General features: G+C 46.7%; 1 protein-coding gene across 28 annotated transcripts in view; it reads right to left on the bottom strand.

Moving 5' to 3' along the window:
- Kalrn (kalirin RhoGEF kinase) overlaps positions 1–23,566 on the bottom strand; it is a 605,871-nt gene that overhangs the window by 366,141 nt on the left and 216,164 nt on the right. For all 28 annotated transcript variants that reach the window (XM_075965457.1, XM_075965466.1, XM_075965494.1 and 25 more), the window contains exon 6: positions 3,856–3,978. In XM_075965457.1, coding sequence (XP_075821572.1) covers positions 3,856–3,978 — 123 coding nt within the window. The remainder of the gene's footprint in view (positions 1–3,855; positions 3,979–23,566) is intronic.

The raw sequence follows: 23,566 nt of genomic DNA, 5'->3' as shown, positions 1-23,566 counted from the left end.
TTGTTTTGTTTTGTTTTTTGCCTGATGTTTAAGGCACACTGGTTGTGGTATTTGCTATAATAGTCCTAGAAAACAAATACCTTCAGTAACCATCACCATAGCTAGAATTATACATTTAGTCAGTAGATAAACAGTGGACACAGGAAGAAAACGTAAATGGGTAACTTATGAGCTAATGATTTTAGATAAAATCTGATATGCCTAGGACTTCATGTATATCAGTTAATCCACACATTATGCATGATTATCAGTGAGTGAACTGGAGCTGGTCCAGCCAATGCTGATTGCTAATGATCAATGCACTGAACCCCTCTTCTTCTGAACCCACCACTGCCCTTTGCCCTTGCTGTAGCACTCCTTGCTGTGCTGATGTCAGACTACTGCTTTGTAGTTAGGTATTTACTGGTGAAGTCATACATTTCCCATCTGTTTCCCTTATGAAGTTCTGTGGGCACAGCCTTCTCTGCCTTTGTTCACCCCTGCAGGCCACCGTCCAGCACCTGACTCCTGGTTACTTGTTCTTGATTAAAAGAAGTTATCATATTCTTGACTTCTGAAATTGGGAAGGTTGAGCATCTAGATCTGCACTGTATTGTTTCCCTTAGAGGTATTTAATGAGTGTGTGTATATACATTCCTCTGCGGAGAGGACACACAAGCTTCGTTTTATATAATAGGGCTCTGTGACCTCCCACAAGGGAAGACCCAATTCAGTAGTTAAACAACAAGGCTAAACAGCAAAGGACTCACCTGAAACTTGAAACAGAATATGCTAAAAATTATTTATATGTTCAAATGTGTGTTTGTGTGTGTGTTCCAAGAACGGAGACTGAAATGCCTCAATGAATTCGCAGAACCATCCATATCCCTGCCCCTTTCCCCGACTCTCCCTGAAGAACTGATCATTACGGCAGTCATTGGCTGGCGCAGTGAGTAGCTGCTGGCATTCATCTGTTTCTTGGCAGTGTCATTCATCACTGAGGCCAGGGAAAAGCCTGTAATTCCCTCCATTCACCTGTTTGGAACGTTGCCATCCCTCTATGTAGGAAGCCCCTTTTAATAACAAACCGGTAAACTTCGCAGGAAACAAGAGCACTGGGCTGTGTTTATGGAGCACTGGTGCCCATGCAATTTGATCAAACAATCCTGGGATTTCCCTTCTCTTTCCCAGCAGCCCAAGAGGGGATCCAGCCTAATCAGGCTACAGACGCCTCTGCTTGCTGCTGGCTGGCGCGTTCACTGAGGAGCTAAGGGAGGCTGCGGATGGGCTGCTCTACACTAATTGGCTGTTGGGCATTAAACCTTTCGTCTCCCAGTTGCAGACGACACCGCTCTTCACGATTTCTTCCCTTGCTTGTGTCCTGAAAATGACTTCCACAGCAAATCTGTCAGCGTAAAGGTTTTCCGTGTGCCATTAACTCGTAGTTACCCCACACTAACTGGGGAGAGCAGTAAATGCAGATAATTCAAAGCCAAAGGCGCTTTCTGTCTAGCTTCCTAATGCGTGACTTCAAGGGGCTCGGTGGCAGACTCACCTCCCTAATTATGCCTGTCTTGGTTGCTTATTAAAGTAAGCTTGGCCGCCTCTGGGTCTGGCAGTTCAGTGATGTGAAAATTCTGACACAGAATTTGTGAATGTCATCAGGGAAAAGCCACCAGGCACACAGTTAATCAGACTTGACTAGATCTGAGTTCACAGTCCTAATCACCTGTGATCAATTACTTTGTTCTGTGGGACTGAGTCTGGGGATAAGAGATGATTGTCATCGGGAGGGAAGGAGTCTTTACATTTAGAAGAGGACACAGCCAACAGGATCCTGCCTCCTTGAAGTCAGAGGTGGTGCTGTGACTGACATTGAATACTGAGAAGTGTATGAGAACCGGCCAGCGGAAAAGAGGAAAAGAAGGCAAGCATGGGCATTTAGAGGATTCTCCCTCTGTAATTGTTGATCTTTAAAATTCTTCCTCCAAACCTCACGTCAAAATAATTTCTCATCCCTTATCCTATTTACGAACGAATCAATAAAGTTAACGAAAACCTGAAATTCCCAAAGTCCTTGGAACTTGTGAAGACGGGAGTGTTCACTCCATGTCCTTCTAGGCGAGACTGTGCTGTGGTCCAAACTGAGCACACATTTATGTTGGTTCCTACCTGGCCTCACAACCTTCTTTTCTGCAGCCAGTGATCTTTCTGTGCAAACTTCACATTGTATGCCGTTACCCAGCAGCCTCTGGTGGCTCCCTATGCTTGCCGTTATGGTGGTCTTTCACCACCAGCCAACAGGATCCTGCCTCCTTGAAGTCAGAGGTGGTGCTGTGACTGACATTGGCTGCTGAGATGTGCATGAGAACCGGCCAGCGGAGAATGGGCATGCCACTTCCAGGTGGCAGGTCTCAGAGCCAGCGGTGCTTGGTTTCACACTTTGTCTGGCTCATCTGAGATGGGGGCTGCTCCTGACTCTGTTGCCAGTGCCTGTGATGAGCCTACTTCCCACTAGCTGGTGAGGAATGTATACCAGGAACAAGAAACTCTGGCTTTCAGCCGCTTAGATTTCAATGCCCTCAGTTAACTCAGCAGATCTGGTCCTGCACATATGAGGCTATACTCTAGCTGAGTTTTCAGCTCGGCAAGCGGACAACGAAGAACTGAGAGACGGAATCATTTCTTCTTCAGCATGTTAAGTCTAGTCCACAGCACAGTTAAAACAAGTTGGCTGGTGGCTGACTATGAAAGTCTCTTCCTTCTTGGCCCCTGCCATCGTTCAAGTTTGCATTTCTCTTAACACTCTCCCTACTCCCAGCACAAAGCCACAAAAGATAAGGCACCTTTGGTTTTCAGGTGCATGGGGGATGCTGGAGCTCTGCCTCTGGACCAACAGCCAGAAGGAAGACCTCAAAGAAGGGCATCTTTGGTGGAGACATTCTTAGGCTCCATATGTTTGGAATATAATATGGCTTAAGGACAAGTAAGATCTCAAAGGGAAGCCATGGAGCTATCACACAGAAAACATGCTATGCCCAAAGTCATCCAGACTAGACTCACAAGTCCCCATCTATCATAACATCAGCATTTACTGATGACTTGCCACGCACCAGACACAGTTCCAACTGCTTTACAATTAATTCATTGATTACCCGAGCAACCTCTAGCATCGTTATGATTTCTATTTCATAGATGAAGGAATGGAGATTAAGAAAGGATGAAACGTGGGGGTGAACGCCCTATGGCCGCATTGAGAAGAAATGGTCTTCTCTTAATCCACGCATCCTTGAACACTCCCGTGATGTACACCCACTCCCACCATGTACCACCTTGGCATAAGCCACATGCTGCCCACTCCACAAACTACCATCCTCTAAAATCTCCTGCCTTCTAAACTGACATAAAACAATTCTCCTTTCTCTCCAAACCAGCGTTCAAATATTTGAAGGCAGCAATCATGCGTCCCACAGGGCTCTTCTTCCCACTATAAGCAGCCACGACTCACTCAACACTTCCCAATACACTGTAGCTCCAAGCCCTTCTCCATCCCTGCTCAGTGACTCATCCATGCTAGGGACCAAGAAAATGTCAGTGCAGTCAGCAGGGTGGAACTGGTGACTTGCCTGTCTTTTAGTCTTGCGCTGAGCTAATCCCCCTCAAGCACATTCCTTTCATAGTGTGAAGTGGGGTCATGATCTGATGTAGGAACAGCTGGCTGGCCCAGTGCCCTGCACAGGTTCCCATTCTGGGAAAAGGACTGCTAAAAGATCTGCAAGGTCAGTGTTCTAACTCCAGTCTGCTGTTCCCTCTTCTTTGCCATGCTCCTTTCTTGCCCCAGCCCAGCGGCCTGTTGGAAATGGCCTTCCCACTCACCATGGAGTTCATAGCAAAGTGATTGTGCTGTGTCTGGAGGTCTAGTGCATGCTGGTAGCTGACTCCGATCTCGGTGTGGCTCTGAAGAAATAATTCCTTGTTGTGGCTTATCCAGTCGAACATCTAGAAGGGAGAAGATGGACAGGGGGGGTGAGAAAAGTCATAAGTCAAGCAGGACAAAACAGTAAAAGCTGCAGGAAGAATAAAGCTCTTTAGTTGTTTCTCAGGGAGAAGCTGTCATCTCTCTGGAGTCAGGGTGGGCCACAGTCTGGTTTCACAGGAGAATCCTCAATTTTTAGTATAAAGACCTACAGGCAGCTTCTGTTTCTCTGCAGAGCCTACCATCAAAATAGAACAGGAGGGAGAGAATTGAGGAGGTGTAAAGCCTTTAGAATGCCCAGGAAGGTCCCACACATGCTTTGAGGACAAGCAGTGATAAAGCAGGCTGGGGGTCCTAGCCTACTCATTTAAGAAGTCATGTCTCTTCCAGGTAGCCCCTGCACTGAAGGGGACTGATCAGAACCCCAATTCCAGTTCCTAGCTCTTCAGGATGTCAGATCTAAGCCAACCAGTGCATAATTCTTCCTAACCACTCAATTCAGTTTGTCTCGGAAAACAGAATGTGACCCAGGTCAATACAGTAAGATACAAGGAGTTTGCGAGTTCCTCGGATGCAGCTTCTCTTCCTTGGACACTGTCCTGTTTGCCACCTGTCTTGTCTTGCTGCAGCCATATGCTGGGAGCCAGTGGAAAGGAAAGGGCAGAGACAAGGCAGCTTCAGCGAACAGTAGGGCCTGACTGAGCTGGGTGTGAGCTCTATTGTGTCCCTGGACGTCTTAAGGTGAGAATCCCTCTCTATTTTCATCCCAGTTTAATTTAGGGTTCCTATAGATTACCGCCTAGAGCAACCAAGTGAGACGGGTGTGAGCAGGAAAGGTGTGAGCAGCACCTGTGAAGAAGGGCACTCTTCTCAGGTCAGGTGCACCATGTTTACACGCTTAGGTGTATGTGTGCATGTGTGTGTGTGGGGGTGGTGCTGCAGTCACTCCCGGGGTGGTGAGAGGACCTGATGAGCTCTGAGACAGGGGTATGAAGGCTGTACCAGTTTTCCCCTGCTAGCCCTTCTCTTTACACAGGAAAGTAAGCTTGCTTTTCCAGTTCCTCGAATAGTATCTAGGGGATACCTGCCATGTCCAAGGCGATGGAGGGCCAACAATGTCAAAACTGTGTTTCTTGAAATTAGGTGGCTTTTATAAAGTGTAGACAATTGAAGTGGATTCAGGTTCTGTTTATTTACTTTTATTTATGAAAATTTCATACATGAGTATAACACATTTTCATCATTGGCACCCTTCCCCTTCCCCAACTCTTCTCGTATCCCTTCAACATTCTCAAATCCACGTCCTCTTCTTCTGTGTGTGTGTGTGTGTGTGTGTGTGTGTGTAAAACTCTGGTCTATAAATATGATAGAGGCTAACATGAGATGCTAGCAGAGGACAAAGAACAATACAATACATTCCCCAGGAAGGAGGATCCTGTGTTAGGCCTTCATGTAGAGAGCTAGGAGAAGGGCATCAGGCTAGGTGACCTTGTGAAGTGAGGGAGGGGTACTGGGTGAAAATTGAGGCAGCCCAATATGTCACAGGCACTGAGACTACCTCAGTGGTGATTACTGTGCCTGGCTTGACAAAATGCGGCCGGGGAGGCACAGGCCGCCCATGAAGGGCGTATGCTTTAGAGATGTGGACCACATATTGGTAGCACAGTGCGGGGAAGGGTCCTCAGTGGAGCTATAAAGTATGAAGGAGCTGTGGCAGCAGTTTGGGATGTGGATTAGGGAGAGCCAGCCAGAGGGAGATGGCATATTAATCCAGGTCTAGGTAAGGGCCTGGAGAGGCAGTAGAGTCAGAGAAGTTGATAGGTTTGAGAGCCCCTTTGGGCAGGACCTTCCCAAAACTCATCATCACTTAGAGAGAAAGGGGCGAGAAACAGCTGGAGAGACAAGCTGACATACTGGTCCCTGTAATCCCAAGTACCACCATGGGGGCTGCTGAAGAATGAGGATAAGAAACTGCAGGTGGGCAGACACAGTGAGCTACCGTTTGGATGTCCTGCGTCTGAGAGGCACAGGAGAGCTTCACACACATATGCCTGTGGGCTGCTAGGTTTATTTGTCTGGGCCTAGAGAGAGACATCAGGGCTGTTAGCAACTCACATTAGCTGCCAAGCGCTCATCCGGAGGCTCCCCCAGAAGCAATCGAGTGGCAGAGGGTTTACTTCAGGCTGGGGTCTCCTCAGCAGCCCAAGCAGATATCTGCTGCGTGTGCTATTCTGCACCATCAGCCCCCGGCAGCCCAGACTGCAGGCAGCTGGCCCGAGCTTCCCCAAGCCCTAGTTATCACTAACGATGAAGAGGAAAAGAAGGCAAGCATGGGCATTTAGAGGATTCTCCCTCTGTAATTGTTGATCTTTAAAATTCTTCCTCCAAACCTCACGTCAAAATAATTTCTCATCCCTTATCCTATTTACGAACGAATCAATAAAGTTAATGAAAACCTGAAATTCCCAAAGTCCTTGGAACTTGTGAAGACGGGAGTGTTCACTCCATGTCCTTCTAGGCGATCTCAGCAGCCCAGAAGGGACCTTGTATTCTCTGTTGAATAACTAACTACTCTGATGCACAACAGGCAGATGAGGTATGTACGGCGCCACAGCAATTAGATTGCTGGGCACCAGGTCCCTGCTGGACTGCAGAGAGAGGAGAGCTGGACATAGGCCAGGCGAGGTGGACAGCAATGCAAAGGGGGCTAAGAGCAGGACAGAGGTGGCCGCAGCAGCCTTGCACCCTGCTGAATCAGCACCTCACAGACTGATGCTGGCACCGATGCCACCCCCAAATTCATGTTCTGCTTATGAACTACTTTCTGGACGTGAGACACCCTGACAAAGCCTAGCTTGTTCTGGAGAAACTGGAGTAACCTGTGTCCCAGGAAGAGATGAATAAGCCTGGTCTGGGGAATCGATGGCGTCATGTGAATATGTGTTCTGACTCTTTGGGAAGAGCCATAAAACTCTTTAGAAATTTTGATTGAAATATATTGCAAGGGGTAGAGTCCTAGAATAAAAGTGGGCATTCTGGCATTTATTGAATAATATATCATATATTCTTATACATATTACATATTCTGATTTGCAAGGGACAGATTCCTAGAATGAAGGTGGGCACGCTGACTGACAAGTGGCACATTTTTGAAACCCATGAGAAACGGTTTTTCTATTCAAAACAAAAATTAATTTCATGGACTCTCCTGGGTTAGAAGGTATATATATTCAGGTTTCTATAGCTCATTTTCTGGCGATTAAGGAACATAGCAAGAACACTGGCCTTGTTTTACAGTTGGAGAAAAGCAGCTCCTTAGTCCCCGACATGACATTCCTCAGGTGCTTTCTAGCTGAAGCTCCATGTCCGTTCGCACCCTCAACCCGTATCACGTGAGGATACCATCAGGTCCTCTCCACAGAGAAGGCTCAGAGAAGTGACATTCTAGAACCATGGTTCCACCCTGTGCTGCATGGCTCTGACTGCCCCAGCCAGGCTTTGAGAGGCTGTGCACACCATGATGCCCCAGCCAAGGAAAGGTGCTTGCAACCACTCATTTGCCAATACCCAGCTACCTCCTCTCTACGGCTACACTATCGGCAAGGATCACAGATGCCTGAGGATAGTATTCTCCCAATAAATGCTGGAAGACATAAAGGAAACATAAAGAGGAGGGGAGAGGGCGAGAACAGGAGAGAGAGAAGATGGCAATTGGCCATGTCTAGGGTTGTGAATGTCCAGAGAAGAAAAACCTTTCCAAATATTCCTAGCCTCAAGCCAGAGCCAGTTATAATTTGATTCATTTGAATTTGACTATCTGGAAGACACATGAGTCAGACTAAACTAAAGATGTAACGGAGGAATAAAGCAAAGGAGAATACATCTATAGTAGCTTTGGATTCTTTATATCCCCAACCCCGTGTTTTGAGAAACTACAAATGTTATAATCAGCAAAATATAATATAATAACAACCACAACAAAATTCTTCCAAGAGAAAGGGTCATACCTAAATAATGCAATTATCTTTCTGCCTGAAGAGTACACAGTTTTCTCTGTCTTATTAAGGAAGATGTTACAGGAAAGCTACTTGAGTTGTTTTTTCATGCTTTGTTTTAACTAAGCTAAGTAATTTTTTTATGCTAGCTAACTTCAGTAAAAATACACAAATCTGGTTCTTCATAAATAGTCAATGTTGAAGGAATCTATTTAAATGCAAATTAGGAAAATAAACATGACTTTTCATTTTATTTAAAAAATATGGGATAGCTAAAAGGTTATTATTGTTCTTTTTTTAATGAAGCTTAACTATTTCATAGAGCAGGGACATTGAGTAAAAGTCTTGTGTTTATTTTTCTTTATTTAGTGAAAGCGTCTGACGTCACCTAACTCTCAGACCACCCGACCATTGTTAGTGCTGTACGCTAATTATAGATTTCACTGCAAATAAGATACACACACTCAGCCTTGATCAGTTGATTAAGGGAAACGTCAGAAACTAACCAGTGGGTTTCTTTTGGCTGGTTATGTACATCCTAGGACATGCAAGGAAACACCCTGTACCCTGATAAAACGTGCCCCGAAAGGTCCAACAACCTCCTGGAGTTGAATTTTGCTAAGCCCTGGAAACAGGTCTTTTATAAAACAAAATCCTCTGTGTTAAAGTCCAAACAGCAGAGAACACAAATCACTACAAGCTACGGAATGAACTTTACCAAGCTCTATCAAGGGTTCAAACCCTGGTTTTTGTTTTATCTATAAAACAGGAATAACAATTTATACTATTTAAATCTTCGGCTACCAAGGACATTCAAATAAAATGATGGGCTGGGAAAAACTTTGTTGGATGCTACATACATATGGATTTTTCAATCCATAGAATGAGTATACTCTAGCCTACTCCCAAATATTTTCATTTAAATCAAAACAAGAGGTGAAAGGTGTGGGTGTTAAACTGCAAGTTCATACCTGAAAAAAGTGCCACGGGCTAGCTGGACTCACACCTGCAGTTCTTATGCGTACAAGATGCTCACAGCCCACTCCCGAGATGTTCTACTAGAGCAACCACAGGCCTCTGCAGAGAGCGGACCAGAGGCGCCAGCATTCGCTCACACAGCGATCCTGAGAGTATGTCTTCCTACACAACCCTCTCCACCAATATACTTGGGTTTCTAGTGCCTTTCTACTTCCCTGGATGGCCTGGCCATAGTCTGTTAGGCTAGACCTTGTGCCTCATCCGATCTCCCTGCCTCCACCCAGCATGAACACAACCACACTTCCCTTCTCCACCCCTCTGCCATGGCCCTGCTCTTTTGCTCCTAGAGATGCACTCCCTGTGGTTTGTAACAGCCCCTCACACCCCACCCGCCACACACTTTCAGGAGAGATGCCTATTAAAATGCCATTTTTCCTGTAATCCTTTTTGGAATTAGTTTATCCTGGATATAGAAGGAGCTCAATAGGCCCTTTCTGAACACAAGGCATGGCTGTGATTCTAAAATAAGGTGGCAGAGGGACCTTAGACAAAAGATGAGAGGCCCTATAAGCATCACGGGAACCAGGCAGATTTCCTGACTTTACAATTCTGCTTTCAGAGAAACCCTGGCTGCCCCGGGGCACATGCTCTTGTGCAAAAACAGTACCACACAGTTTGCATGTGAGTATTCTTGCAGGAGTCTTAAGACCCTTCAACCCCGGTTTTCTGCTCTCCTGGGATTAAGCTTTCCTGGTTTTCTAATGAGGAGAAGAAAGGGAAGAAGGGAGGGAAGGGGAGAAACAAGGAAGAGAGAATATTAAGGCCTCCAAAACGTCAGCCTAGTTTCTAGGTTTCAAGACCTCTCACTGTAGTCAGTTACCTCTCCTGTTCTGACTCTTCATTCAGTTCTTCAGACTACGGGGTGTGAATGTGGCGGGGGCGGGAGGCGGGCTCTGAAGAGACCATCCTTACACAGATCTCCAGAGAGGCAGAGACATGCCTGATAGCTGTCCTGGTAATAAACACCTACTGGAGAAGACAAGGTGTCCTCAGCTCTGCCTGTTTTCTGTTATGCTGGCAGCCATGTCTGCCTATAGACGTTTACACATTGCATGAAGGAAGCTGCTTTCTCCTGGTCACAAACCCTGTCTGCTCCAGGGAGGAGGGCCCAGCTGGCTATGTAGGGGACAGCATCACTGTTTGCTCATTCATCAGCTAGGATGCCAGTGCTACCGACTGGGCTGTGCCTGTAAATACACTGCTGTCCCATAGCTCATTTCCTGCATCTTCCAACCAGATTCCTCATACCTAACATCACTGTTGTTCACAACTTAAACAGTCTGGGTTTCTTTATAACAAACAAATGCCCACTATGAGCAAAACCCTTTCCTTCTGCATAGCAATCTAACCCCCAGTTAGCATCTAGATTCTGTTTCCATGGCAACAAATAAAGATGCTTCAAGCCAGCATGTTATTGAATCTTGGCGAAACATAAATAAGATATTCTCTGACTGGAAAGCTGTACCTGAATTGGGAATAACTACAAAAAAAAAAAACCCCTACATAGGCCTCGATGTGGACATCAAAACCTGGGCTGCCTTGAGTAGTGACTTTTCTAAGGAGCATGCTCTTTGTGAGGACCTTGTCGGTTGTGTCAAGTGTTACAAGATACAGGGTGCCATGGGGCACTGAGTTTAAGCATGCCCACACTTGTAGTTGCCAAGGCAGATCTTATCTCCTTGCACTTGAGCCGGGCTTCTGGGATGGGCATCTGAAAGGACTGACTGGTAGCAAGCTATGAATAGCATTCTTATGGACGGGTGTCAAACACGGCTTCCTGAGGTTGTAAGTCTAAATGCTTAGAAGGGACTAAGGCTCCCCAGCAGCTGTCAATTGCAATGTTAAACCCAGAATACACTGAACACAGTACTGTGCTTTCTCCTTGTCTTCTTCTTTTCCACCCCACTTTCTCAATTTCAGTTTTCCCACATAACAAAAACTGTAGGAAAAAACAGTCCTAACAGTGACTATTTATTAACTATTCTCATGTGCTAGATACTGTCCTAAACATTTGACATGTATTAATTTACTTAATATCCCAATAATCTCATAGTTATTTCCCCATTATTAATATCCAGTATCATCACTCCATTTTACAGAACAGAAGGCATTTTACAGAACAGAAGTCTGTTTGACTTTATTCTCATGAAGAATGGATGTGTTTTCATTTTCTGTTTTCCTGACACTACCTGGCTGGCCCGCTTAGCCTGGAGCTTTCTACAGATCTGCCTAGCATCCCCCTTCTTTCCTGGCACCCAATAACACTGTCTTGTGGAAACGGGGGCTTTCTTACACTTGAACTCTTTCCTTATATTTATTACCTACTCTCAGCATGATGGAAATGGCAGGAACCTCCTAATCCTGGAAGCCTGCCAAGTCCATTGACTTCTCTACACGTGCCTTCCACTTCCCTGGCTGCCCACTCATGGCTCCCTTTTGTGTCCCTTGAACCTTTACTATGATACTGTAAGGACTGGACTGCCACAGTTTGGCTCAAGTGATCTTCACATTGATGTTGTTACAAAGAAGGCACTGTCAGTTCTGTTTTAAACATGGCAAGAATTTAGTATGGCTGGCTCTTCATTGCTGAGGATTTTTAATATGGGGACTTACTATGATCAAAAATATATGAAAAAAATTGTAACTGTACAAAATGCATGCAGACTTTTTTCAAGACATTATTCCCTAAATAATGCAATAAAATATTCATGTGGCATCTCCACTGTGTCTCATAAGGAATCTAGAGACCACTTAAAGTACGTTGGAAGGTGTCTTTAGGTTATATGTCAAGATTATGTCATTTATCACAAGGAATTTGAACAGCCTCAGGGGCTTCTGGGCCAACTCCCCGCAGATACTGAGATGATTGCAGTAAGAAGCGAATTGCCTAGGATCACACAGCTTACAAGTGATGAAGATAAATTCAGAATCTAATGTCCATCTGAACCGACATCCCATGCAATTTCCTGTTTCAGGATGCTCTCCATCTGTGACTTCTCAGATAACTGACAAGAATGAATAGGTGCCAGGTGCCACACAATGGGGTTTATACACATGACCTCAATCCTTACAATAGCTCTAAGGGGTGACAACGGCCATCACCGCCCCTTTTCCTAGGTGAAGAAACAGATTCGGGAGATTCAAGTCAAGGTCACATGGTCAAGCTAGCATACTAAAGACAGATCTGAGTTTGCCTGCTGGGCTCGCCTGCTGCCGAAATCCATGCATTTAAGCCACTATCAAGTTATCTTCTAAATACACATGGAAATAATGGGTTGTCTGTGGATACAACATAAATGACCCCTTGATATCCTGGCCACTTGTCAAACTGCCATATCCTTTCCAACAGATTATCACCTTCTCTTGACTTTCCGTCCCAGAGCCCACCTTAGGTGTTATCTCTAATGCTTCTGCTACTCACATCTCAGCCTCTCTTACCTGGATTATTTCAGCTACCTCCCTATGGTCTCTCCAACTCCATTCTGTCTCTATGCCAAGCCACCTGGGCCAGGTTTATTCCTGTCAATTTATTCACTGCCATGCAAGCACATCAGCAGGGCATCCCCTCAACCCCCAACAACTGACTGCTTCTAATCTGCAAAGCAAAATCCAGTCTTCTTAGTGCTTCTCACGCATCTGCTTCACCCTGTCATTTCGCAGCACCCTTCCACACCGACCATCTTCCCCAGCCAAGGCAATTCACTCACCGCCGTGCAAGCATTTCACACCATGCTCATCTCCTTCCATACCGACCATGCTCCCCAGCCAAGTCAATTCACTCACTCCGTGCAAGCATTTCACACCATGCGCATCTCCTTCCATACCGACCATGCTCCCCAGCCAAGTCAGTTCACTCACCGCCGTGCAAGCATTTCACACCATGCACATCTCCTTCCATACCGACCATGCTCCCCAGCCAAGTCAATTCACTCACTCCGTGCAAGCATTTCACACCATGCGCATCCTCTTCCACACCATGGCCCACATCTTCCTCTAGCCAAATGCTCCAAGCCCCAATCTCCAGATCATTCCTTTCCTTCTAAACTGAAGTCTCAATTTCTCCTAATGCCTTCTTTGACCAGAGGAAGCTCTCCTGACAAAGGTTTCCTCTACATTTCTTTAGTGTTTACCTTAGTAGTTCATAAGCCTGGCCTTAATGAAGAACTATCTGAAGGGTTTTTCTTAAAATTGACAGATTTCTGGGCCCTGCTCTTGAAATTTAGAGTTAGTAGGGTTTTTATTTTGCATTTTTGTTTAACAAGTTTACGTGAACTGTGGTATGTCAGTGGTAAGGGAACCCCTGTTAGACTCCACCCTACCATCAACAAGCAGCATGGGCTATGATCTTTGAAGGGAGGGATACACACTCAAGTCTCCCCCTTTTCCCCGTTCTCTCCCTGCTGGTATTTCCCAGACTATAGAACAGGAAGCTAGGAGCTTCAACAGCAGTGGTTCTATTGTGGTTCTGGGGATTAAACAAGTCAGGCAGGCTCTTTACCCATGAGCCACTTCTCCAGCATGGCGAAACTGGTCTTGGCAAGTGTTAAAAATAGAGATAGTATTCTGGCCAGGTACCTGGGATTTAGGAGACATGTAGAGAGGAGAGAGTGCTAGAAAGGATTCCTGATAATTTTTACCATGACTTTATACAGGTTCCTGGTCAAATCCTAAATCAAGGATAAGACTCCTGAAAGTCTGACAGACAGAAGGGACAGGAGGTGAGGCTCACTGTGAGCCTAACAGAAAGACTCAGTTCACATGGAGCTGTGGGATTCAGCTCAGACCACAGGAAGAGCACGCTGCAGGGAAGGGCCAAGGCTTCGGAACGAGAATATGCCTGGAACAGGGAAAACCTGGAAGTGCACCCACCACAGCAAAGCCTACACCAAATTTCTGTAAGGTCAAGATGATCCACTGGTGGCCTCGTCCTCTCCTCGGACAGCCATCACGGTAGCTACAGGAAGATGACCCCACCAGAAACGTCTATAGTGTATACACTCTAATACAGAGTCTGAATTCTCAGATATATAAAGAATCAAAGAACAGCAGCTTATAATAAAACATTACTCAACAGGAACAGACCTAGAGATGATTTAGAATTGAATTAGCAGGCAAGTCCTCCAAAATAACTGTGATTAGCATCTGAAGAGGACAGGACAGGGCAAGGAGGGGTGTTCTGGGTTAAGTCACAGAAGACTGCAATAGGTCTGGAATTCACAAGAAGAATCATGTGGGTAAGAGTTTGACTCAATGGTACAGTGCTTACCCAGCATCACAGAGACCCTGAATTTGATTCCCAGCACCAGAAAAAAAAAAAAAGAATTACACGAACACTCTAGAATTAAGAACTTAAGTTCTTTTTTGTGTGTGGATTTAACATCAGAGTAGACACAGAAAAGAGGATTAATGAATGCGGAAACACATAAATAGAAAGTAGCATACTGTCTCACAAAGCAAGCAAACAGGAGAACAGCAGAGCCCTGAGACATAGCTGAACTATCCCCAGAATGCTTCCATGATGACAGGCACTGCATCTGACTATCCAGCAGGGTTGTAACAAACACATGGACCTACCGAATACCTGAAATGTATCAAGTGCTGCTAGTTTAGAATTGTATCCTTTAAACTATGATTTAACTACCGAATGCCACAGCCCCTGAGGGAAGAGAGACTGTGTAACATGACTGACCCTAAAGAGTTCCTCCTAGAAAATCAGGTTGGACATTGATGCTCAGCAGCATCCATTCCACACTAAATGGTTTGTTAAAAACAACCATGCTAGTTCTCTTTCTCCTTATTCGCTGGCTCAGGGATGAGCAGATCTCATCCAATATAAAGCAATGAAATTGAGAGGAAGCCGGTGTTTGTCTGAATGTACCCTCTTCCTTCCTTTTTCCCCCCCTTTTCCCAACCCACTGGCCTCTGGGTGAAACAAATGAAGCCTGTTGCTCTGACTGTTGGCTTTCATCTTAGGACGACAGGGGAGTCGTGGGTGACGCTCTGAGGAGAACACTGGGGTAGAAAGCTCCTGGGCTTTTGATGACCGACTTCACTGGTCCATCTCTCTGCCTGAAGCTTAGCCTCTGCACGTCTATTTAAAGTTGAGAAATAATACACGCCTTTGATATTTAATCCTCTTTCAATCCAGTTTTCTATTTTTTTTACAGCCCAAAGCACCGGCCGCATACAACCACGTGTCACCATATGTGATACAATGTTTCATTCACCTGTTAACTATCCACTCAGTCCCAGACACTGGATTAGAGACGGGTGGAAGACCAAGGTCACAGACTAGCAGGGAGACAAGCACAGTCACTATTCTGCTAAAGTCATCGAATGTGTGAAGCACTTTAATGAATTTATAAACTAAGGGCTGACAGCACAGGAGCCTTTGGTCCAACGTGGCAGAAGAAAGTAGGGCAGAGCATAGGCAGCTTTTGGAAGGTGGTAAAACTTATCACGTGAAAAACAATAGGGTTTGGTCAGATAAAAAGGGTATACAAGGAAAAACCATCGGGATGAGAATGAATCACTTGAACAAGGTCCTGAGGAGTTAAAACAGGGTCCTAAATGGGCACATGTGCAAGGCAAAGTGCCAGGACTTTACTAGCAAAGGGGAGCAACTAAGGGAGAAGGGATATAGTCAGGTTTACTTTATTCCTGATGGGGGGGGGTGCTCTAAGCTAACCCCAGTCTTTTTTTTCAAGACAGGGTTTCTCCGTAGCCTTTTTGGCCGCGAACTTACAGAGATCCGCCTGCCTCTGCCTCCCGAGTGCTGGGATTAAAAGCGTGCACCACCACCGCCCGGCTGCTAACCCCAGTCTTAAATACAAAGGCATTTAATGTATTTTAGACTTCTTACCAATTCAGCCTCTGCCTCCACTTCCCCAGATTCCTTCCCCTCCCCACCTCCGTCTCACAAACCCTGCGACGTCTGGAGCAAAGCAGATAAAGACGGTGACGTGCGGAGGGAGCCGAACACAGTGTGATGCACAGCAGATCCGGAATGCGTGCCAGCTCCTTCCCACTCCCTTGGCGCAGACGGGATAAACCCACAGTCACAGAAAGCAGTTGCTTTCTGATTAGAGAAGCCCAGGCTGCAAAACCTCATGCTAAAATCACACCCTGTTCTTGACAGATGCAGTGCAGCCCAGCTCTGTCTGGAGGGGCACACGATCCTACAGAGCCTCAAAGGGCCTTTCTCCGCACGCTCATCCTACTTACACTAAGGACGAGGTTGGAACGGTTGCCATTCTCTAATTCGTATAAATATTTTCAGGCGTTAAACAGAGTTTTGCCTCTTTTTGCATTTTATTTCCAACCCGTGCGCCTGGATGGACTGCACCCCCCAGGGCTCTGGCAAGCCATGCATTGCCCTCCTGGGAGAATGGAATGGCCACCCAGCAGCCAGCAAGTCACGCAGATAGGAACTAGAACCAGCCAAGCCAGGAGGCAGCCCAGGCAGCCCTGGGATATTGACTCTGAATGGCTAAATTCTTTCCATTTAAACCACAAATACTGATAAAATACTTTCAGGATCGGAGTAAGGGAATGCACTTCACTTGCTTCCCAAAATGTAGAACTGAAGAGGTCAGGTCCTATTTAACAAGCTGAGAAAAGAGTGCCCAACTTTATCCCAGAGCTAAATTTAGGCATCCACCGAGATCTGGCCCCTTGGCAAGTTAATTTAGATGAACTAATGGCTGTTCCTGGCATACAGGATACACTCAGTAAATGGGAACTATTATTTTTACTGTAAAAATGGAGTGTCTGGTTGATGTTCTCATCCAGTCCTCCTACGCATCCTAAAATCGGCTGTGCCAGTCATTCGCACATCTGGGAAGAAGATTCCACCGGCGGCTGAGCAGGCAGCAGCCCCCACTTCTGGAAGCCCCGCTGTGGGAGAGATGGACACTGTATCGAAGGATGCTGGGCTAGGCAGGCTGAGGAAGAGGCCCAAGCACCCTGTCCCCTCTTGTCCTCTGAAGCCCCAGCAGCCTTCAGGAAGTGAGGCCCAGGTACATGTGTGAGGAGAGGCTTGGCTTCCAGACCCCTCTTGACAGAGTTTCCTATACAGAGCAGAGAAGCAGCGTCCTGAATGGAGCAGAGTCTGCCCAGTCCTCAGAGGACTGAGGTAAGCTTCTATGGGTAAGACAGAGCCTGCTGTTCTTGAGGACCCCATAATGCACAATCGTGCTTTAGAGACCTTCATCACCTCCTCCACTTTTCTGTGCCTCAGGAGAAATGCCACTTTGGATTTCACTTGGTTACTAATCCTTCTCCCAGAATAACTGAGGGACCTGTTGTTCCTCCTCCCTGTCAGTCATCAGTGACGCCGGCCTGGCATTCCCTTCATTTCCTCTCTGACGCTGGCTCACCACCTGCTCTCACTTCCTTTCCTTGTCTCCAGGACTTTTCTTCCCCCTCATACCCTATCTGCCACTCCACCTGCCCTCACCTGGGTTTGTACAGAAGGACCATGTGGGATCTGCTACAAACTCTCCACAGTGGGAGGAAACGGAACAGCAAGGCCTTAGAAAGAAACCCTTGGAAGGCTCAGCAGTAGGTGGTGCTCTTGTGCCAGCTCAGGGCTAGTGTTCAAATGCTTGGTTCTGACAGCCCAGGGAGGACACAATGTGCCTCCCAGGAACCCAGAGTTATCAAAACCAGAGTTATCAAAACAAGCTGGCTGTGATCTGCAGGCTCTGTGAGATGAGGCCTGCGAGTAGTTTGACGACCAGATGGGATGGCCAGGGCCAATGGGGGGTTCATACTCACTCTTGATACCTCTTGGTATAGTCAGCCTCCCAGGGAGTTTTCAGGCAAGGCAAATATCTTATAATGGGGCAATTAGTCAACCATGTGAAAAACACCCCCTTTTCCCTCTCCATATGCAAAGTTCATGATTTCTCTAACCAAGTCTCCCCCCCCCCCATTACACACACACACACACACACACACACACACACACACCAGTTGACTAAGGAGGGGCTGGGGTTGGTAAAGGAGCACTACGATGGATTTCTTGGACTGGGATCACGGAGGAAAAAGCCACCTGGGACTCCAACTAGAGTCAGTACTTCATGGAACTGAGATGCCTTCGCAGGAGGAGCCGGACACAGGGTGATGCTGCTTCTGCAGGCGGTGATGGTTTTGATTCTCTCCATGACAAGATGTTGTAATTTCTGCCATGCTTGGGAAGATCAATGGGACTCAGATACGAGGCTGGAACAACACATGCCCCTGAGTTGGGCTTCTCCTTGAGGAACAGAGACCACCACTGATCTGGACACCAGTAACCTGTTAATCCAACACACCCAAACTGGAAAGTTATGCCTATCATTACACGTGAGAAGACAGTCTTCTGTGTTTACACATGGGGCTTTCTGAGTGGCAGACCGCCCTTCTCTGAGTGGGGAGGCCCGGGGTTTCCTGATGAACAGCAAGAAGCAACTTCACCTCCTACCACTGCACACAAAATCTTTGTCTTGCCCAAGTAAGCGGGACCAAAGGTTGCAGACTCCTCCCTCCTCTCCCATTTGAAAAGTTGGTTCCAGGAAGGCCACACTGAAAGTAGAGGCCCACGACAACGCAAACAGACTGGAAGAACTCAAGGGACTTTGTATGGAGCAGAGGCTGGAGAAGGACTATGAGGGACCTAACCAGCCTCTGAAGGGCTGTCCGAAGGGAGCAGAATGAGACTGGCTTCAGGGCATGGCAGGGACAGGGCTGGGGCTACTGGCTGAAAACTTCAGAAGGCTTCCCCGAGTCCAAACTTAGTGTTGTCTCTAGAAGCCTGGCTTCTGTGGCCTGTGCTCTCTGCCTTCTGCTGGAGGCCTGAGTCACACATGTGGCTCCTCCTCTGCTCTGGCATGGAAGGAAGCAGGGATGCAAAGGGAAGGAGGAGCAGACTGATCAGAGAAACATTTACAAACAGGGTGGGGAAGGCCCCCTGCTAAGGACATGCACCTGCGGGGACAGGAAATGGGGAAGAAGGAAGTAGGAATGAGAGTCCCTGTAAAGAGAAAGGAAAGTGATTGGTTCAAAGTGAAATTCCCAGAAAGGAACCTTGAAGAAGCTCCCCACCCAAAACAGACACACACTTTGTTTTAGTTTATGAATTATACCACAGAGTTCTTGGCTCTTCAAAATGAGGACCCAAGCTGACACTGGCCAATGCAGGCCTGTAATCTAACTCAAGAGGCAGAGGCTGGAGGATTCTGAGTCTGGAGCCAGCCTGGCCTCACAACAACACAACAAGATTCTGTCTTCAAAAAAATGAGGGAGGAGCATACCCTAGCCACGCTTCCACTTCTAAGACTGAACTAGAGCTCAGATGCTGTCTTCTTTCTTAGACTACCACCTGTTCTCTCTCCCACACACCTCCTCATCCTATCTCACCCAGGAAGAACAAGTACCTTGGTATCTGAACTCACCCAAGCACTAGCCACTGAAGTGGTTCCTGTATGGAAGCCATCTCTTTCTTAGATAATATGGAGCCCTGCATCCGTGTTCCTGTCTGATGCCTGAGGAAAGAGATCTCTGCTCCTCAGAACAGGGAAGGGTGCATAGTAAGTCGCAGGCATCCGGTGACTAGATGAGTTAGCTGATGAATGTTTCTCAGGGGCTGTTCTGTGCACCCTCCTGACATACACCCTATCTTTGATTGGATTTCCTTGTCTGGGGTCCATTCATAAGTAGCGGCTGCACAGGTAGACTTTACATACAGCCTTGTGACAGGGTCACAGTGGAGAGCCAAAGACTCCCAGGCCCCAAACATTCCTCATAGCCTCCTTCCATGCTGCTCAGCCACACTCCCAAGAAGAATGCTCCGGCCAGGATATGAACTCGAGCTGAAATACAGGAGGAGGAAGAGAGGAGGATGGAGGAGGAAGAGAGGAGGCTGGAAAGGATGCGAGAGGGAGAGAAGCGGTTTGGGGAAGCACTTCCACCTCCAGCCTGCACAACACTACGGCTTGGATTATTTTCAGGATCTAAGGTTTCTAACGTTCAAGAGGAGGAAATGAGGAGAAGAAGTACAAATTCCCAGGGCCGGCAGACTGGAAATAATTCGGAACACTGTGTTCTGTGTCAAGGGGGTGGGGTACAGACACACTTCCTTGCCCTGAGCCCAGTCAACAAGAGGTGAAGAGGTTCGACTCTTTAGGTCTGGAGAGGAGTGGGGGGGGGGGAGGCCAAGAATTAAGTGGGTACCAGAACCTTTTTCCAAAGAAAGCAGGAAATTACACACTGCCCAGAAAAGATCTTGCCTTCTTGGCCTCACAAAGACTGCAGCTCTCTTTGAAGCCTCCTTCCCAATGAAATAGGCTGAGACTAATAAATCCCATGGAGACTCGGCACAGCCCTCCACAGCTTGTCCAGGGCTTGGTCCTTCACCACAGAAATGGTTAAGGGCATATGGAAGGCAGCACTTGTCCTCAGGCCCTTGACTACCCTGTTGTTGCCTTTTCTGTATGGCAAGACATCTCTAAATTATAGTCTGTGTATGGGTGTGCAGATAGGAGTATTTGCAAGTATATATCTGCATGCCTTGTTCCCTCTCTCCTCCTCATGCCCTGTGTGTGTGCATGTGCATGTGATTGTATGTGCATGCATGTGTGTGTGCATATATTTGTGCACATGCATGTGTGTGTGTGTGTGTATGTGTGTGTATGTATGTATGTGGGTGAGGGCAGCACTGGCCTCAGAGCTCCCATCTCTCTCTATCCCAGGAAAATTCTCCTCATTACAGGCCTTGGCTTTTCTACCTGCAGAGCAGGTAGTAGATCCATGCCTGCCTGCCCTACCACATGAAGAAAATGGCAGACCAACATTGAACCACTGACTGCGTGACTTTGGGTGGGTCTCTGCTCTGGTCCAAATTCTTCTATGTAAAAGGAAAGGGCTGAGCCAGAAAACCTCTAGGCTCGTGGGTGTGAGAACACTTTCAAAACTGTCAATCAAACCCGTATCAAGCATTGGTATTGTGATTAGTACAAAAGCACTTCACTTTGACAAATGGCTGTGGAGTCACGCTTACTGTGGCCTTCCAGGACACTGGGCTGAAGGTCAGGGGAAGAGAAGAGACAATGGGACCATTTCCAGTACAGAAGGAGAAGTAGTGGAATTTCTCCACAACTGACCATACTGATTCTAGCCAGCCCACTTTAGGTTCTGCTTTGGGCTCTAAAGAGTGATCAGAACCACTTTGGTTTTGGAGGAAGAGAACAGGAAAGAGTCAAGCGTCCTGAAGACTCTGCCCAGCAATGGGGCGTCCTGGGAATGTCTTGAAATGCTAACGTGGCTAACAGGTCAAACAATTCTCAAAAACACATATGCACACAGCCCTTCTGCAGGGGCCTGCTGCCTACTGTGAGCCCCTTCACCCACGGGAGCCCCACACATCTTTCTCGTTGTGATTAATACGAAAACTATATTACTTTATTTGCATAGTCTTCTAAGAATATAAAATGCATACATATATATCCTGGATAGATTATAAGAAACGTTTCTGACCCCTTGTTTATAAAGGTTTAAGACATGGGGCTGGAGAGATGGCTCAGTGATTAAGAGCACTGGCTGCTCTTCCAGAGGACCAAAGTTCAATTTTGAGCACACATGGTGACTCATAGCCACCTGTAGTAGTAATATCCACTCTATGGGTTCGAGAGACACACATGGTACACAGATATATGGGCAGACAAAACACAAAAATAAAATAAAGTGATAAAATAAAATGAAGACACATAAACGCCTAGCTATTTACAAAGCAGATAGTAGTGAATCAGATGTACAAGGTGATAAGAAAATTCATGGGCTCCCTCAGGAAGCTAGAACTAATCACTTTCATCTGGGGCTACTTCAAGGATAGACAGTGTTTGCAGAGACCTTTTCCTGCAGAGGGTCCCCTTCCCATGCAACCCATCAAGTGGGACCTCAACTTGACCTCCTTTCCTTAGCCAAAAACAACTGCACAACCTGCTTACTTATAAGGATCCCGCGGATCTATGTCTTAACTCCAACTTCTCTCAAATATCAATTCTTAGTTGTGTTTCATTAGAAGTCACTGAAAGCCAGGTGGTGGTGGTGCACGCCTTTAATCCCAGCACTCGGGAGGCAGAGGCAGGTGGATCTCTGTGAGTTTGAGGCCAACTCACAGTGGTCTACAAGAGCTAGTTCCAGGACAGGCTCCAAAGCAAAGCAAAACAAAGAGTTTACCGAGAATCCTCTGAAGCAAGTCCACACATAAGTGTGCTAGTTAGCTTTTTTCAGTTTGACACAATCCTAGACACACCTAGGAAGAGGAACTCTTAAATGAATAACTGCCTTCACCCACCCGGCCTGTGGAGCATTTTCTTGACTGGCCTGGATGCAGGAAGGCCCAGCCTACTATGGATGGTGGTCCTGAGTTGTATAAGTCAGGCAGCTAAGCAACCAGTAAGCAGTTTTCCTCCTTGCTTTCTGCTTCAGTTCTGGCCTCCAGGTTCTGCCTTGAGTTCCTGCCCTCAGTTCCCTCAGGGATGGCCTCTTTCTCAGTAGTGTAAGATGAAATAAACCCTTAAGCCCCCAAGTTCTTTTGGTTAGTGTTTCATCACAGCCTCAGAAACACACATGAGGACAGTAAGAGAACATCCAAGACACACAGCACAGCTTCAGTGGGCAGCGGTGGCTGAAGACTGAACCAGGATATCAGTCATGTAGAGAGAAGACAGGAAGTCAACAAGGGAAGCAGCAGGCACTCAGGGGCCAGGCATCTCCACATGCATCCCCATTACATCCATTAAATCCCCTGGGCAGCAGCGTGGCTTGCTAAAGCAGGACGGTACTTAGGAGATCACCTGCTGAGAAAAGTTTGCTACTTCCCACCATTCCCAAACCAAGAGGACCTCCTGCAGATATGAGGGGAGCAGGGAGGACAAGACAGCATACGGTATTTTAGAATTGTTGAACTATAAAGGGGCTCTGATGTTCTCCAGTGTGGCAGGTCTCACGGAAAAGGGGTAAGGGACTGGAGTGCGGGACTGTGTCAAACTACTGTGAAGACTTTGATAGGTCTCCTTCAAAGTGATTATCTTGGCAGAGGCAGGAGGATCTCTGTGAGTTCGAGGCCAACCTGGTGTGGTTTACAAAGCTAGTTCCAGGACAGTCAGGGCTACACAAAGAATTACTCTCTCAGACAAACAAGCACAAACAAACAAAAGTGTTGATCTCAGCCACCTCCCCTGACACTGGCACACCTACAACAACTATGACTATGGCCACACCACTTCATCCCCCTCAAAAGATGTCCCTGTTAAGGGAGTGTATTGACCATGACAATACTGCAACACGGAAGCACAGGGCAAAGAGCACTCAGTCAGCCCCAGTTCTGGGTTTTGTTGAAATATAATTGGAGGTCAGGAGGTTCTAAGATACGCATAAAGTGTCACAATTGGCCACTGGAACCCCAGGACAAATCCTAAGTGTCAATCTCCACACCTCCATTTCTGTATTGACATGGCATAATAAGTACGAATGGAATTTCACAATGTGAGAATAAATACACAACCAAGTATATGAAAGCCAGGCCCATACGAGA

Source organism: Microtus pennsylvanicus, chromosome 1 (genome assembly GCF_037038515.1).
Source record: "Microtus pennsylvanicus isolate mMicPen1 chromosome 1, mMicPen1.hap1, whole genome shotgun sequence".
Classification (NCBI taxonomy): domain Eukaryota; kingdom Metazoa; phylum Chordata; class Mammalia; order Rodentia; family Cricetidae; genus Microtus; species Microtus pennsylvanicus.
The sequence above is the reverse complement of the archived record's forward strand: the minus strand, read 5'-3'. Positions and strand labels throughout refer to the sequence as shown.